General features: G+C 43.4%; 1 protein-coding gene across 2 annotated transcripts in view; it reads right to left on the bottom strand.

Annotated features, from left to right (window-relative positions):
• Positions 1-15,428, bottom strand: part of UBP1 (upstream binding protein 1) — a 58,773-nt gene extending 43,345 nt beyond the window's left edge. The window contains exon 1 of one of the 2 annotated variants that reach the window (XM_082726036.1): positions 15,025-15,428. In XM_082726036.1, the coding sequence (XP_082582162.1) occupies positions 15,025-15,137 (113 nt within the window). In that variant the 5' untranslated portion in view covers positions 15,138-15,428. The remainder of the gene's footprint in view (positions 1-15,024) is intronic. The other variant, XM_082726035.1, reaches the window with a different exon arrangement.
• Positions 15,429-17,520: the final 2,092 nt, after the last annotated feature.

Genomic DNA, 17,520 nt, shown 5'->3' with positions numbered 1-17,520 from the left:
ATATATAAAACCTTTATTAAAAAAATAAATAAAAATAACATTTAAGGGGTGCCTGGGTGGCTCAGTGGGTTAAGCCTCTGCCTTCAGCTCAGGTCATGATCTCAGGGTCCTGGGATCAAGCCGTGCATCAGGCTCTCTTGCTCGGCGGGGATCCTGCTTCCCGCTCTCTCTCTTGCCTACTTGTGATCTGTCAAATAAATAAATAGAGTTTAAAAAAAAATTTAAACTCCAAAATGTCACACAGAATAAAAGAACTATTCATGTTAATCTGGCTCCCCAAAAGAGAGTTTAATAACCTATATCTCTAGTGTGGGTGTGGGGAAGGGGGGAGCAGTTACGATGAGGCAGATAAAATAAAAAGTATTTAATAGTTAATAAAGCCCATGCTACTTACTGATCAAGAGATCTAATACTATACATGCTACTTCAAAAAATTCTTCAAAAACTTTAAACTCCATATTATCTCTATTAAAACAAGAGCAGGTAGGACTCCTGGGTGGCTCAGTCGGCTAGGCGTCTGCCTTTGGCTCAGGTCGTGATTCCAGGGTCATGGGATTGAGCCCCTACTTGGTAGGGAGTCTGCTTCTTCCTCTGACCCTCCCCCTTCTCATGTTCGCGCGTCCTCTCTGTCTCCGAAATAAATAAATCTAAAAAAAGTCTTAAAAAGACAGCAAGTCAAGAGTGCATAGCTACCTGTTTTGAAAGGTAGGTCATATTGGTACTATAAAATCACAAAGAAGCATTTGATTAAAATGGTACTTTACAAAAAGTACCCTGCAAGGCCTAGCAAACACTGAGAGCATAAAGCTTCTTCTGCAAGGGAACAGCAGCAGTAGAAACAGCTGCTATTTTTTCCCCCAAGAATAATTTGTGGCATTGATTGGAAGGGAGGAGGGTCGAGGGGAGCTTCTGGGGCACTCTCTATGTTCTCTGTTAACCCAAACACACATGGATGTGTTTATTTTGTTTTGCTGTAAAAAGAGCTGCAAATATAACTTATATTCCATAAAAATTCACCCTTTTAAAGTGTGTAATTTGACGGGTTCTGGTAAATTAATAGAGTTGTGCATTACCACAGCTACCTAATTCCAGAACATTTTCATCACCTCAAAAAAAATCTCACACCCATTAGCAGTCATTCCCCAGCCCTATCCCCCAACCCTACCCCTGGTATTGGCAGTGATCTATTTTGTCTCTATGCATTTGCCTATTCTAAACATTTAATACAAATAGAATCATATGGTCTTCTTTTACTTAATATGTTATCAAGATTCACCCCTGTTGTAGCATATATCAGTACTTCACCATTCCTTTTTGGGGGTGAACGATATTCCCTTATGTATGGATAGACCACACTGTGTTTATCCATTCTGGGACATTTGGGTTGTTTCCATTTTTTAGCTATTATGAATAATGCTACTATGAATAGCTGCATGTTTTTCATGTAGACATATGTTTAATTCCCCTGGATATAAGCCCAGGAGTAGAACTGCTAGGTTATATGGTTACTGTTTAACTTTTTGAGGAAATGCTTAACGCTTTCTAAAGCAGCTGCACCATTTTTACATTCCCATCATTAATGTAGGAGTTATAGGTATTTGTTTTTGAGATAAATCACTGATTTGTACCTCTGTATCTTGATAATGTTTCCATGTTTGTTCCTCAACAAAAAGTAAAATAATAAAATCTCCAAATGAGGGGTGCTTCGATGACTCAGCTAGTTAAGGTATGGACCTTGATTTCAGCTCAGATCATGATCTCAGGGTTGTGAGATCGAGCCCTGCTCAGCAAGGAGTCTGCTCTAGATTCTCTCTTTCCCTCCGCCCCTCCCCCTGCCCTATGCTTTCCCCCTTGCTCTAAAATAAATCTTTTAAAAAATATAACCAAATGAATAACTACTACATCAACACCAATAGCAAGGGTTTGTCTGAATTGCTTGCTTTCCCTTTTTATCTCTACAGGCCATTAAGTAAGATATCTGGCTAGTCCATTTTAATTGAATTCAACTTAGAACAAAATGTTGAAATAAATAAGATGGGAGAAAAAACCTGCATTGCATTCCCCCCTCCCTGCATATACTCTATTAAAGCGCCAGACTGATTATTCAGAGACCTATTACCCACTAGTCCTCCTCTTTATCCCTGGAAACTGTCAAAATGCTTCTAAGCATACAAGTATAACAGAAACACACAGCAATGGTCGCCAATCCTCCTCTATGGCTCTTCTCAGCACAACCTAGAGGTCACCTAAGTGACACAGATATAAAACCTTGTGGCAGATATAGAAACTTTTCAGGTGACTTAAAAGAGGTACTTTAAGACTTGAGAACAACTCTCTTCATGAAAAACAACTATAACAGTCAAAATGGTTCTACAGTAGATGAAAAAAATATATACATTCTTATGTCCTATATATGTAAGTATTTAAAGGACAAGACAAAGAGGCGCCTGGCTGGCTCAGTCAGTAAGGCATGCAACTCTTGATCTCTAGGTTGTAAATTTGAGCCCCAAGTTGGGTGGGGTATAGAGATTACTTGAAAATAAAATCTTAAAAAAGATCATTTTTCTTTGAAATTCCAATTAATTTTTAACTTCATTAGAAAATGCATTCCTGTCAACACAGCAGTCAGTGTTCCTCGTCAAACATAAGCCAGATCATTTCATTCCTTTGAACTCTCTCCCTCAGCTAGAGTCTTTCAACTAGGGTCCCTTCAAGACCCCACTCACTTTGTTCTTCCCTCCTTCACTTGCCCTCACTTCCCTGCCCCCCACACCAGCCTCCCACCCTGCCTTTTTCCCACCCTGTCACTGGCTTTGGGTTTGGCTCTACTCTTCTGCTGATGTCCCTCTAGTGCACTCCCTTTAAATGTCACCTTCACAGTGACAGCCAGACAGCTGCAGTCCTCGCATCCATGTTCCCAACTTCTCCTGTCCTGCTCTATCTATCCACAAAAAGCTCATCACCTTCCCACAGTACAAAGGACTTAAATCTCTATCACCCATAAATACATAACCATCTCCCCAAATTTGTTTCACTTCACTGATTCACCCCAGCATTTAAGCACAAAGAAGGGTCTCCAGTACCTCCTGAACCAATGAACCAACTGCAACATTGATAACCAATTATTACTAAAAGGAAAAAACCAAGTGCCTAGGTAATTTAAGAGCATCATTTCTACTAGGGTGAACCTGAAGAAAGTTCTAGTATTCAGTTGTTTTTATAATCCCATATCCCCAACAGGTAGAGCTCCCAGGGATCTGACAACCAAATGAGAAGTTTCTCAAGGTTTCAAATTATTAAAAGTAATTGTGAAATGCCAGTACCCAAAAATAACTAGGCACACAAAGACAAGACTCTGGGAGCAAGAACCAATAGCAAAAACAACAGATGGCCTACACCCAGTTCCAGATCTGTCTGTTGGTATTCAGCTCTCTTCTGCCTCTGTTGCAGAGGGTTCGAGGTCTGAAACTACATATATAAGACTTCTTGCCAGCTGAAGTCTTGCTAAGTTGTACAAGGGAAGCATTGATGGGAAATTAAAAGGTAGTGGGAAAAGACAGAGAGGCAGGAAACCGCAGACTGTGCTACAGGAAGTTTCCGGGCAGTCATGCCTTCAGCAGCTAGCCCAGGAGCAACCAGGTAACAAGTCCTCCCCCAACGAACCGAACCCTTCTAGCACCTTTGCAAACTAATACTTCACTACATCCTTCTCTGCTTTAAACATCTAAATGGTTTCTATTTTCCTAACTGGACACAGACTGATACCCTCAAAGAATTCAGATGCTAGAATTAATGGACTCATACTATAAAATTATGCTTATTCTGTTTAAAGAAATAAAAGACAAGCCCAAGAAGATTGCAAGGAAAAGGAAATTTTAAGGGTAGGCAAAACTGAAAAGGAACAAATAACTTTTCTTTTTTTTTTAAAGATTCCATTTATTTATTTATTTGACAGAAAGACAAAGAATGAGCGCAAGCAAGGGGAACAGTAGGAGGAGGAGAAGCAGGCTCTCTGCTGTGCAGGGAGCTGGATAAGGGGTTCAATCCCAGGACCCCAGAATCATGACCTGAGTCAAGGGCAGATGCTTACTTGATAGAGACACCCAGGCATTCCCCAATAGAACTTCTAGAACTGGAAAACAAAATTGCTAAAATTAAAAACTTAGCTTTAAAAGTAGTTCAGACAGAAATGTAGAGTAGAGTGAATAAGTAGACCGGCATATAGGCAAAAATAAGTTATTCAGAAGGCAGCAGAGTGAAATGAGGGAAAATGCAAAAGAGAAAGAAAGGATATAGTGAGATTTTCCATTGAATTGAAGTTCTAGAAGAGGGAAAAATATTGTGGAGGAAGTATTTGAATTAAAGGCTGAGCAAGTTCCAGAACTAATGAAATATATCAATTCAAGGACTGGAGAAGCCCAAATAACCAAAGCAGGACAAATAAAAGAAAACCAAACCCAGGCTCTCTGCTCAGTGCAGAACCTGCTTCTCTCCCTCTCTGCCTGCCTCTCTGCCTACTTGTGTTCTCTGTCTGTCAAATAAATAAATAAAATCTTTAAAAAAAAAAAATGGGGTGCCTGGGTGGCTCAGTGGGTTAAAGCCTCTGCCTTCGGCTCAGGTCATGATCCCGGGGTCCTGGGATCGAGCCCCGCATCGGGCTCTCTGCTCAGTGCAGAGCCTGCTTCACTCTCTCTGCCTGCCTCTCTGCCTACTTGTGTTCTCTGTCAAATAAATAAATAAAATCTTTTAAAAAAAAAGAAAACCACACCTAAATATGTCAAGAAAAACATCTAAGCTTAGAAGGAAGTACAAAGTAAAGGACTCAATCAGTGGAAAGCGGGAATGGGGAGGATGTGGTGGGAGGTAGGAGGGTCCAAGGAGTCCTGGAGTCATCGAGTGCTGGGATGGGGAACAGTGGACAAGGCCACTATGGGAACAACGCAGTGGCAAAAGGATGCACTAGAACACTAAGGCTGTGAACTTCAAGTGAGACCACTCAGTACTTTTCGACCACATTCAACTGCTTAGGTGACTAAAAGGAAGTGAAAAATCACATTTAATCAGGGTTACAGTTCTGCTAAAATAAAAAAGATGGGAAGGAAATAAAGCAAGAGAGGGCAAGAGAGACAAAGCTATATGCAATGAAATACAACGACTGTCCATGAAAATTAAAACTGGCTGAAGGGAAAAAAAGGTGTTCAAGAGGATGTGAAGCACCTAGGTGGCTCACTCCAGCTTGACTCAGGTCATGATCTCAGGATTGTGAGTTGGAGCCGCACTCAGTGGGGAGTCTGCTTCTCTTCCTCTCCCTCTGCCTGTCCCTGGCTCATGAGCTCTCTCTAAAGTAAACATTTTTTTTTAAGATTTTATTTATTTATTTGACAGAGAGAGTCAGCAAGAGAGGAATACAAGCAAAGGGAGTAGGAGAGGGAGAAGCAGGATTCCCACCACAGGGAGCCCAATGTGGGGCTCAATCTCAGGACCCTGGGATCATGAATCGAGTGGAAGGCAGATGCTTAATGGCTAAGCCACCCAGGCACTCCTAAAATAAATAAATTGCAAAAAAAAAAAAAAAAAAGTAAAGAAAAAGTGTGAATAGAGTCGAATCAAGAATCGTAGGTGGGCCAAATGACAGCAAGAGGAAGGTACTGAGGGAGTGAGCTGAAAGGGTAGAAAGGTAGTAGTTAACACTGAACTCTGAATTTGGTATTATATGTGATTGGAAATATCAAGGTCTAACATATGATCATAGGACTGAGAAGCTGAAGATATCCCACTGTAAGAGAGATACAGGGAACAGAAATGCTAGGGTACTGGAAGGTCCATTTGGATATCTTCTGAAATCACCGAGAATTTAGTAGCGTCAGATAATGACAGTGAACCAGGACCTAAAATTTTAAAAATGAGGACTCACCCAGAAATCACTAAGATGACTGCAATATGGACTCAGAAACAAACTGAGGGTTTTGGAGGGGAGGGGGTGTGGGGGGTTGGGTGAGCCTGGTAGTAGGTATTAAGTAGGGCACGTATTGCATGGAGTACTGGGCGTGGTGCAGAAACAATGAATTTTGGAACACTGAAAAAAAAAAAAGATGACTGCAATAACTGAGTGACTGATTGGTTGAAATTTGGTAACATGAAATTCAAAGTTGGGGGTCTTACAAGGAAGGAGAAAGGGAGCATAGCTTAAAAGTAACAGTGAGAAGTACTTCCTTCATGTTCTGGGGCAGCAGGAGGCCTATGGAAATAAACCACCACCACCTGCAAGGGCTTCAGAGGAAAAATATAGACTGGGAGGATTGCCTACTTTCCAAAGGAACAGGAAGATGAAGATATCATTATGAGACAAAACTGCCTGTGTCTCCTCAGGCTACCGTAACAACATACCAAAAACTGGGTGGCTCAAACTAACAGAAATGTACATCTCTCGGCTCTGGAGGCTAGAAGTCTGAAATAAGGTTCCTGCCAGAGTTGGTCCAGGCCTCTCCCCCAGCTTCTGGTGTTTGGTGAAGTCCTGCACTTCCTGGCTTACATGGCCAGCTTCCCGTTGTAGGTCTTCACTTAATCTTCCCTCTGTGCCCAAAGGTCCTCTCTTTATAAAAACACCAGTGCCTGTCCTCATTACATCATTTTTAGTTGATTTACCTCTATAAAAATCTTATTCAAATAAAGTCACATTCTAAGGTCCTGAGGGTTTAGGAATTCCAATATATCCTCTTGGGGGACACAATTCAATCCATGTGATGGCAGATTGAAGGTTCCAGAAGGCAAGGTGGAAGGATGTTAGGAACCGGCAAGTAAGGGGAGATGGCTAAGAACTAAGGAGGTGTGGGGCGGCTGGGTGGCTCAGTAAGTTGAGTGTCCGCTTTGGGCTCAAGTCATGATCCCAGGAGCATGGGTATGAGCCCTGCATCGGGCTCCTTCCTCTGAGGGGAGTCTGGTTCTCCCTCTCATGCTCGCAGATGCATGCACATGTGCGCTCACGCTCTCAAATAAATTAAAAAGAAAAAAAAAGAACTGAGGGGGTGCAGCGCCACAGTGCTGACCAAAACACAGGAGAAAAGCAGTATCCTAAAATTCTGGAGTTTCTTGTAGTCTTAACAAATAAATACGAAGGGCACAAAAGGTCTGGGGTCTGGTCCAATATGCCCTACAAAATTTATATTTATATGTATCTGTCTAGGAGAGACAACTCAAAAAAAGAACAAATAAGTATGAATAAAAAGGAGGTATCACCAATAAAAACTAAAAATGAGGGTTGCGTGAGTGGTTCAGTTGGCTAAGCATCTGCTTTCAGCTCATGAGATCAGGTCATGATCTCAGAGTCCTAAGATCAAGCCCCACAAGGGGCTCCCTTGCTCAGCAGTGAGTCTACTTCTTCCTCTCCCTCCACCCCCTACTCATGTTCCTCTCTCTCAAATAAATAAAATCTTAAAGAAAAAAAAAAACCTGAAAAGATGAGAATATCACTACCAACTTTATGCCAACATATTTGAAACTATGGATAAGATGAACAATTTCCTAGAAAAATAATTTATCAAAACTTTCTTTAAGACACAGGGGCACCAAGGCTTGGCTCAGTCAATGGAGGATGTGACTTTTTTTTTTTTTTTAAGATTTTTTATTATTTTGACAGAGAGATCACAAGTAGGCAGAGAAGCAGGCTGAGAGAGTGGGGAAGCAGGCTCCCAGCTGAGCAGAGAGCCCAATGCCAGGCTTGATCCCAGGACCCTGAGATCATGACCTGAGCTGAAGGCATAGGCTTAACCCACTGAGCCACCCTGGTGCCCGAGGATGTGACTCTTGATCTTGGGGTTGTATATTCAAGCCCTGTGTTGGGTGTAGAGATTACTTACAAAAATAAAAGCTTACAAAAACTTTCTTCAAGACACAAAAGTCTTTTTAAAATAATCCTACAGAGACTGATATTGTGGCTAAAAATTTTCCCCCAAAGAAAATTCCTGCCCTAGAATGATTTTATAGGCAAGTTCTGTCCAACTTTCAAAGACAGCTCTCGCAGAAAGTCTTCAAACAGAACAGAAAGAGAATAAATACACTAACTCATTTTATGAGTCTAATGTAACTTTGAAGTCAAAGCTAGCTACAAACAGAACTAAAAATGAAAATGAAAAGCTCATTTCAGTCATAAATAGAGAGGCCAAAGACCCAAATTAAGAATTAACAAATCGAATCCGAGAGTATAATGACAAAGCATGATGTAGTTGAGTATTCCCCAGGAACACAAGGACAGAATACAGAATCTAGAAACAGAACTCCACACTTCTGGACAGTTGATTTAAAACAGAATGTCATTGTGAAGAGGCTCAAGTAAAAAGTCTTTTCTAACAGGGAAAAGTGCAATTGGTCTCCTACTTCTTACCTTACCCTTACCAAAAACAAAAGAAAAAAAAATCACTCCAGACAGACTGTAAACTTAGGTGTGACATATAAAGTAATAAATTGGGGCACCTGGGTGGCTCAGTGGGTTAAAGCCTCTGCCTTCAGCTCAGGTCAGCTCTGCTCAGCAGGGAGCCTGCTTCCCTTCCTCTCTGCCTGCCTCTCTGCCTACTTGTGATCTGTCAAATAAATAAAAAACAAATAAAATCTTAAAAATATATAAAAATAAAAAATTAAAGTAATAAATCTTTAGAAAAGAGTGTAAGAATATCGTACACACTCACAGTAAGGAAAGACCAACTATAAGTGAAAAGATTAGTCAATCTGACCATATCAAAATCAAGAACATTCAAAAGCCACCAAAAAGAGAACAGAAAGGCATGTCACAGAGGTGAGGTATTTATGACATATATGCATGATCAAAGGCTAGGGTTCAGGATATATGAAGAACTAAAGGAAGAAAATAAAAAAGAAAACAACAGAACTGAATGAAAAAAAGGCGTTGCCTTCAAATCCTGTGAGATACTTAGCTGAATATATAGCCTTAAATGCATCTGTTAGAAAACAACCACCAAAACCAAAGAAGAAAAAAGCATCCAACCAACCAACTTGGAAAATAACAAGAGCAATCAAGAAACAAGGAAGAAAACGACCACAAAAGTAAAATAGAAAATCCAACAGAAAAGTAAAGTAAAGCCAAAATTTGGCTTTTTGAGAAGCACTGAAGATACAAGCCTCTGAAATACGTCACAAAAGAAGGAAAAGACACAAGTAGTATATAAAGTAAAAGAAAAGGCATCATCACAAATATTGAAGAGATCTTTAAAAAAAAAATCTGAAAACTCAGAGCATACAATTTTTGGTGAAATTTAAAATTACCACAACTTGCCAAGATACACAAATTCTGAATACTCCTATGTCAAATAAATTACGGTACTGTCAAATATCTACTTGTGCAAGAAAGTTAAAATCACCAAATCCAGGCTGTATTCCAGGTGAACTTTACAAAATCTTGAACAATTAAGTCTCAGCTCATAAAAAACTGTTTAGGGACACCTGGCTGGCTCAGTTCACCGAGCACAAAACTCTTGATTTCAGGGTTGTAACTTCAAGCCCCATGTTAGATATAGAGCCTGCCTACATACATACATATATAAATACATAAATAAAACTTATGGCACATAAAAAGAGCAAGCTATCCATCTCACATAAAACTGATGTGATGGGTATGGCTATTATCATACCCAACAGCCTTGATGTTTAAAAAAAAAAAAATACCAGGAGTGCAAGAAAATTGAAGACCAATCTCATTTAGGAACAAAGTAACCTGTTTATGAAACTTTGGGAACACTCTCTAAAATCATTATGACTAAAAACTCAAGTTTTAGTGGTTCTAAATAACACTACAGTGATGCCCTAACCAACACACCAAGGCAAGAAAATGAAATGTAAAGATCACATAGGAGGAAACAAATCTACCATTATTTAAAGATATTGTCTAACTACAAAGTCTGAGATCCTACAAATTATTAGAACTATTAAGTTCATGGGAGCCTGGGTGGCTCAGTCAGTTAAAACGTCTGCCCTCAGCTTGGGTCATGATCTCAGAGTCCTGGGAACAAGCCCTGCATCTGGCTCCCTGCTCAGCAGGGAGCCTACTTCTCCCTCTCCCACTTGCCCTGCTTGTGCTCTCTGCCAAACAAATTAATAAAATCTTTAAAAAGGTTGGGGGGAGAACTATTAAGTTCGGCAAGGTCCTGGAGGGGGAAAAAAAGCAAGCTACAACAAGAAAAAGAAAAAATATATATAGCCTTCCTGGCTGATTTTTCTCCCATCTACAAAGATCATGTTCTATGATGGACCTCTCTATTAATTGGTAGACAGCCAAACGGTGCAATGGAAAGAAGTCACACACCAGCTCTGGAGCTTCAAATCCTAGCTCCACCATTTGTGGAAGGACACTGTGGCAGGCTACTTAACTTCTTCGAGCTTTAATAATGGGTTTACTTTAATTTAGAAGAAAACATTTTACGCATCCAAACTATATGAACACATTAAACCAGAGATTCTCAAAAGTGTGATTTGTGGTATCCTGAGGAAACAGACTCCTTCAGGGGATTTGGGAGGTCAAACCTATTTTCAGAACAATACTAAAACAATATTTGCCCTTATCACGTTGATGACATTTGCATTCAACCAATGGTGATTAAACCTGCTAGGGCTTTAACATCAATCGAGGCAGTGGATCCAAACTATCCAAATCAAGGCAGTGGTATCACTGCATAAAAATGATTAATTTAGTATATATTGGTTCTTGGGTAGGTATATTTCTGCTGCACACCAAAGTGCAGTGGTTATCTCAAGGAAAGCTTTTATGCCATCTTAATAATCTTTGATCTGGAGTCTGACTGAGCAGTTTCTCTCACAGAAGTTAAAGTTAGTTTAACTTAAAGGAAAAACTAACAAACTGTGATTATTCAGACCTGGTTATGTGACAGAAATTTCCTCAAAAATGAAAAAGTGAGCCTATCATTTCCCGGGAAATAACTATAATGGTTTTAGAGTAGGCAGTTAGTTAGGTTCTAATAGGATGTCTGCAAGCCAGCATATAGGAAGTCATTGCCAACTATAAGGAAGTCAGAGGCCTGTCCTGGCAGCATTCCAAAACAAAACCACAAGAAACTGGATCAAACCAGACAGGTCCAAGATGGCTGACAAAGTAGGCCAAGGTTCACATTATTCCTTTATTATTACACTACATCACCATACCTAAAATCTCCCCAACACTGGTATCATGACAGGAAACCCCTGGCCAAATAAGGAAGAAAAGGCTATGTTTCCAAGAAATTCCTTCCTCAAGTGATGAATATTCCACCCTCTTGTTAACAACTGTTAAGAGATAAACCCAGGAGCACCTGGGTGGCTCAGTTGGTTCAGCGTCCAACTCTTGATCTCAGCTCAGGTCTTGATCTTAGGGCTGTGAGTTCAAGTCCTGTGCTGGGCTCCACGCTGGGCGTGGACAGAAATCCAAACCCTAACAGATGCCACACTCCCTGGAGCCCACCAGCATTCATATTTTGAGAGCATACTTTTGCTTTAATAAACTTTCCTGCTCGTACTTCTGTGTAGTGTCTGTCCTTCAAGTCTTTCTCCTGATGAGATCAAGAACCTCCAGTGACATCTTTTAGACAACTGGGGTCAAGAGCCTCACACAACCTGAGGTCTCCCCAGTCTACGTGGCCAATGTCTTCTGTGAGGTAATAATTTAATATTTTATGTGTAATCTAAAGAGATCACAGTACTTCCCAAGTCCTAAAAATTAAGTTGTTATAGATTTTAAATTTCATGTAAACAGTAAGATGGGAAGAAAATTACCAGGAGGTAAGAAAGACCCTCCTAAGAAAGTCTTAATGAGCTAATTCCTAAAGGTCATTTAGTTATCTGTCCCTTACTTCAGAAAACATAAATGACCCAGATTTCAAGGTACAATGGGTTTCAGCCTTCCTTCAGTGAGGGGAAGCTTAGCCTTCATTTGGAATGGTAGTATCACTAGCAGGTCACTGGATCCTAATACTGTAACATCAATGGGCTTCAGATTACTCACTTAAAATAAAAGGATTGGTTTAGAAGTTTCTAAGGTTTCTTCATCCATCTCTAGAATCTTGATATTATAACTAAGATTCTAAAAACATTTATGACCTGCCTCACTCCAAACAGAATCTGCAGTAGCTCATATCTCACATATAAATGTGGTACACCAGTACACACAGAAGGAAGGGAGAAGGGTGGTGACAGAGAGAGAAAATGAAACAGAGCCAAGAGGAAAAAGAGGAGGGGAAGAAGAAAAGACAGCATCAAAAATTTGTCACAGCATAGCCTAATACTATCAGCCTGCAGTTTAATGCAAGTAGTTCTGTTTTTCTGTTGTTGTTGTTGTTTTTTAAAGTAAGTCCCATGCCTAACCTGGGGGCTTGAACTCACAACCCTGAGATCAAGAGCCAATGTTCTATGGAGCCAGCCAGGTGCCCTAACGCAAACAGATTTTTAAGTCAGACTACTGAGAGAAACCATCTTTCTACCCCCAAATCAAGGAAACCATTTCTTAAAAAGTCTTTAGAGATGGGTGGTTTACAGGGCCTGAGAGGTTCAGTTAAGTGTCTGCCTTTGGCTGAGATCATGATCTCCAGGTCCTAGGATCGAGACCCACACTGGGCTCCATGCTCAGTGGAGAGCCTGCTTCTCCCTCTCCTGCTAATCCCCCTGCTTGTGCTCTCTGTCAGACAAGTACATAAAATCTTTAAAAAATAAAAATAAAAAGGGTGGTTTAAACCATCCAAAGAGCAAATATACTAAGCATACTTCACTTTGGAATTTTAAAAAATTTACTTTGTAGGCAGCCTTTCATTTCATTAAGAAGTCATTTTCCAATAATTTCAAATTCAGCACCTTGAGTTTAATTCTTGAACTTTAGAAAAAAGAAATCAAAGAGAAAGATAAGCATCAATAGCCTTACTTCCCATTTGATGCAATATGAAAAGAGACTACCTGCCCATGAAGAGAGATACCAGGCACTCCTAAGATCCAGCCTTCTTAGGACTCCTGGTCCAAGCTGGGAAGTGCAATCTAAAGAAGGCCTCCAACAGCGTAAAGCCTACTTCAGACAATCTGTATCAAGTCCATTTTGGAACTACCCAAGTTTGAATTTCATATAAAGGCCCTTGAATTTGCAAGAGGCAAGCAAGAACTCTCATCAGCTGCTCAGTTTCGAGGATACAATTAAATACGAAAACAAACAAACAAACCTAAATAAGCTCCTTAAAAACTGGTACTTGCCTTCAAAAATACCTGAAATTTTAGATTAAATGACACACCATGTAAGCAATAACTAAAGACATTTAATGGAAAGTTTCCCCATGGCCAAGTGTTGTATAAGACCCATAATCATAAAGATGTCAGACATTATTTTAAGAACAAGGTCAGGGAAAGGTTAAAATCATGATTTTCTTTCCTTTTCACAGACTAAAACACACACAAAAGTTCATTAGCTGGCTGGGTCACTAAAAGAAATAAAACTCTAGGAAAAAAGTAAAAGCTCAGGATAACCCTAACAAGCAAAATTCTTGGCCACAAACTTACATTTAGCCATAACTGAGACCCGAGAAGCAACTTTTCACCTGAAAACACTAAATTCCCTTCATGTGCCTTAACTGGTCTCCAGGAGCAGCATGGCACCTGAGGTCTGTGTTTTAACTAGGAAATCACTGTCTCTAGTACTGTGTGGGATGACCCTGTGACTTTCAATAAATCAATTTCTTCAACTGAGACAGCTGTTCTAGAAAATAAGCCACCTCATCCAGAGCCCTGAAGTTGCACAACTGCAGACAGCAAGTGCCAAGTTCAGGGAAAGGAGCACATACCCAATCAGGGTCAGAGTCTGGTGACCAATGGTTTTCCTCCACACACTTCCACACTCTAAGAAACATCTCCTTCTTTCTGAGAGTTCTTTATTACCCAGAGTTTGCCTTTAAAATATAAAAGCTGAATTTCTTCAGGGTGCACCCCCCCCCACCATTCCAGGCCTGCTCTGACCCCCAAGTCTCTCTTCAGGACATTTATGCTCTCTGCCCTCCCTGAGAGCTGCAGTGAGATGTACGAAAGCTACTAGAGGACTGGACAGCACTTCAAAGACAGCAGGCATTACTTTAAAGAACACATTCAGAAAATCTCAATTCGCCTTAACAAAAAGCTGCCAAACCATGGAATTGTACACTTTAATCAGGTGAACTTATACTGCATAAACTGTATTTCAACATAGCTGCTAAAAATAAAAATAAAGAGCCAGCAAACTGACCTAAGTTAAAAACAAAAACATAAAATACCCAATACAGCATTCTTCAGGATAAAGGCCAGAAACTAAGCTCTGATCTGTTTCAACCTTCAACATTAAACAAAATGAATGGCTGCTGGTACAGGCAGCAGAGACTAAACAAACTATTGTTTGTTGTGCAATCACTGCATCTTAAAGCCTCTTCAAAAAAAAAAAAAAAAAAAAAGCCCGAGAGAGTGGTTACCAAAATGAAAAATTTCACTTTGAAACAATCAAAACCCATCACCAAGTTAGGGGGTTTTTTCTCCCCGAGTCTCCTTTCATTTATAATTGCTATTGTAACAGCAAATGATTAAAATTTGCAACCAGAAAAGACTACAATGTAGAACAGACTAGAAACTGATAACCAAAACCTTGGAGTATTTTCCCAATACAAGTTCTACCATTTCGTACACTATTCAAGCTCCAAGGGACTTGTAAATCACTTCCAAGGAAAAGGAAGCCCCTTCCCCCACCAACCCAAGCCATCCTAACAGCCGGCCACTTTTACAGCAAAAATTCAGCTCTCAGAAGCAGTTCCCGCTGCGTCTTGCAGGGCCGCCCTCCCACGCCCGCCACCCGGGTGGGTAGACGCCCGCGAGGCTCCCTGGACCCGACCGCCACGCGGCAGGGCCCGGACCCCGCGGCCAGGAGGCCCGGGCATCGCTGGGCGCAGCCGCGCCTGGCAGAGGCCCGGGGTCGTGCAGGCCTTCCCCAAGGAGACCCCAGCTTCCGCCCGCCCGGCCCAGGGCGCCCGGTACCTCATGCTGTAAGCGCCGGCGCCCAGCTCCTGCCCGATGCCCGAGAGGCTGGCGTCGAAGTCGTGCACCAGCCCGGACTCGATCACCTCGTCCATCTTGAGCACCCAGGCCATCTTCCGGCCTCGCCGCCGCCCGGCGCGGCCTCCGCGAGCAGGCGTTGGGGCCGGAGCTCCGCGGGCGCGCCCTGAGGGAGGGCGCGGGTGAAGCCTCGGGCGGCGCGGCGGATGGTCACCACAGGCGGCCCGGGCGGCGGCCGGGACGAGAGCGTCCGGGGCCCCGCAAGCAGAGCACGGCGAGCCCGGCGAGCAGCTGCAGCGGGAGCGGCCGGGCCGCCGGCAGCGCCTCCCTCCCGCGGGCGCCGGCCCCGCGCCTCATGCCGCCGCCGCCCACCCCCTGCGCCGCTAGCGCTGCAGCCGCCGCCGCCCGCCCCGCCCCGGAGCCCCCGGCCGCATCCTCCCCGGCGCCGCGCGGGGGCGGGAGCTCAGCCCGCCCGTCACCCGATCCCCGGTCTCGACCCCGGCCCTCGGCCCACCCGCCCAGGTACAAGCTCCCCGCCACCCCGGCCAACCCCGCCGCCGCCGCTCCGCCGGCCCGGACGCTTGCTCCTATATGGCCGCGGCTTGAGCGCTCTCGCCGCTTCCGCCTCCTCCCGGCCCCGCCCCGGCCCCGCCCCCACCCCCGCTTTCGATCCTCGCTCAGGACCGCCCCGCACGGCCGGGCGCTTCGGGGAACTCCCGGCGCTTCGGGACCGAGAAACTGTTCAGGCGGAGCAACGCAGCCCCGCCCACGCGGCCGATTCGCAGCCCCTGCGGCCCATAGCCTCCCCGCACTCCAGCCCAGGAAGAGGTGGTGCCCGCAGGGCGGCCAGTTTCCGCCCATTCAGAAAGGCGGGATGATTGACAGGCGAACGGAACAATAATGGCAAGTACTTGGTCGAGGCTCCCGTGAGTCTCTGGGCCCCTGTACTAAACAACCAATCAAAACGTTCTTCCTCTTGGGCGGTCTCGAGGATGGAATTGGCTGCCGAAAGAAAGAGTTCATTGGGCCGCACCGGAGGAAGCCGCCCTAAACCCCGCTCCTGGAGGTCTTTTGCTCGCTTGTGGTCTTTCCGGGTAGTCTCTGGGTTTTGCCAAAACTACAAATGGGGGTGGAGTGGGCGCGGACTGAAAAGCCAAATGGGCAGAAAATCTGGATTGACATGAGTGTAGGCCAATCAACGCCTCTGAAAAGGGCTCCCGCTGTCTCCCAATTGCAGATTGCGGTGGGCATAATGGCGAGCCTGGTTAAACTGGGTTTTCAGTCCCGATAACAGCCAGCAATCGTGTTACTGTTACCGCTCATGGTTTTGGAGGTTCACTGGGCTTAGAAGATTCTCGTTCAGGGTCTGTCTGTCCTGTGGGCGGAGTGGCATGGCTGGGCTAAAGTCCTCTCAAGGGCTTCCCCACTCACGTGTCTTACCGCTTGATGTCGGCTGTCCCCTGGAACCTCAGTTGGGGTTGCTGGAATGCCTACACAGTGGCCTCTCCGTGTGGTCTTGACTTCTCTCAGCATGGGAGCTGGGTTCCTAAAGCAAGCGTCTCAAACGACAGAAAGTGGAGATTGCTGGTTTCTTAATGACAAAGATTCTTTGCTTGACCAAACTTTAGTCAGATCTCAAACCTTCCAGACCCATCTGTGCACTTTCTTGTAAAATTCAGTTTTAGCAAGAGCCTTCTACCTCCTTAACTGCTCAGGTTCCTTAGTTTCTGCCCTCCCCCCAGGTGATGTCTGGTCACCCTGGCGGGTCTTCAAAAGAATTCTGTTGGGTACTTCTGCCGGAACCACCCCGCCTTACCTCCTTGTAATTTCTTCATAGTAACTTTGCGTTCACTCATCCCCAACCTGCTTCTCGACTCCAAATTTTCACTTAGCCATGGTGTATTTGGAGTTGAGCCTAATCCCCATTGCAAAATTGTGTTGGTATGATCCTTAATACCTATTGTAATGGTCCTGAGTAGTCTGTCCTGTCATTTTTAGCAAGTGACACTGAATATTTTTTCTGAAAGCCTGGGACCAAAAACTGTATTGGTGAAACAGCCATAGAATAAGGTTGATGGGGGAAGAGTTAGTTTTGGGGGCCATGTTTTAAAACTTCCAAAATTCACCGTCAGGCCACAAATGTTGTATACTCTTTCCACAAGCAGTGAACACTCACCTCTTCCCCAAACCCCTGCAAAAAGCCCTCATCCCTTTACAAAATCAAGGTTCAGGATTTTGTGAGGTCCTGGAACAGATGAGGCGCTTTGGGTGCAGTTCCTTGGTTGGGCATTAAGTGGTTCTTTAAAGTGGCTCCTCTTGGGGCACCTGGGTGGCTTAATCCTTAAACCTCTGCCTTCCAATCTGGTCATAATTCCAGGGTCCTGGGATCCAGCTCTGCATTGGACTCCTGCTCAGCAGGAAGCCTGCTTCTCCCTCTCCCATTCCCTCTGCTTGTATTCCCTCTTTCACTGTCTCTCT

This window comes from Mustela nivalis (genome assembly GCF_964662115.1).
Source record: "Mustela nivalis genome assembly, chromosome: 1".
NCBI lineage: Eukaryota > Metazoa > Chordata > Mammalia > Carnivora > Mustelidae > Mustela > Mustela nivalis.
Note: the sequence above shows the minus strand (reverse complement) of the source record. Positions and strands in the feature narration are given on the sequence as shown.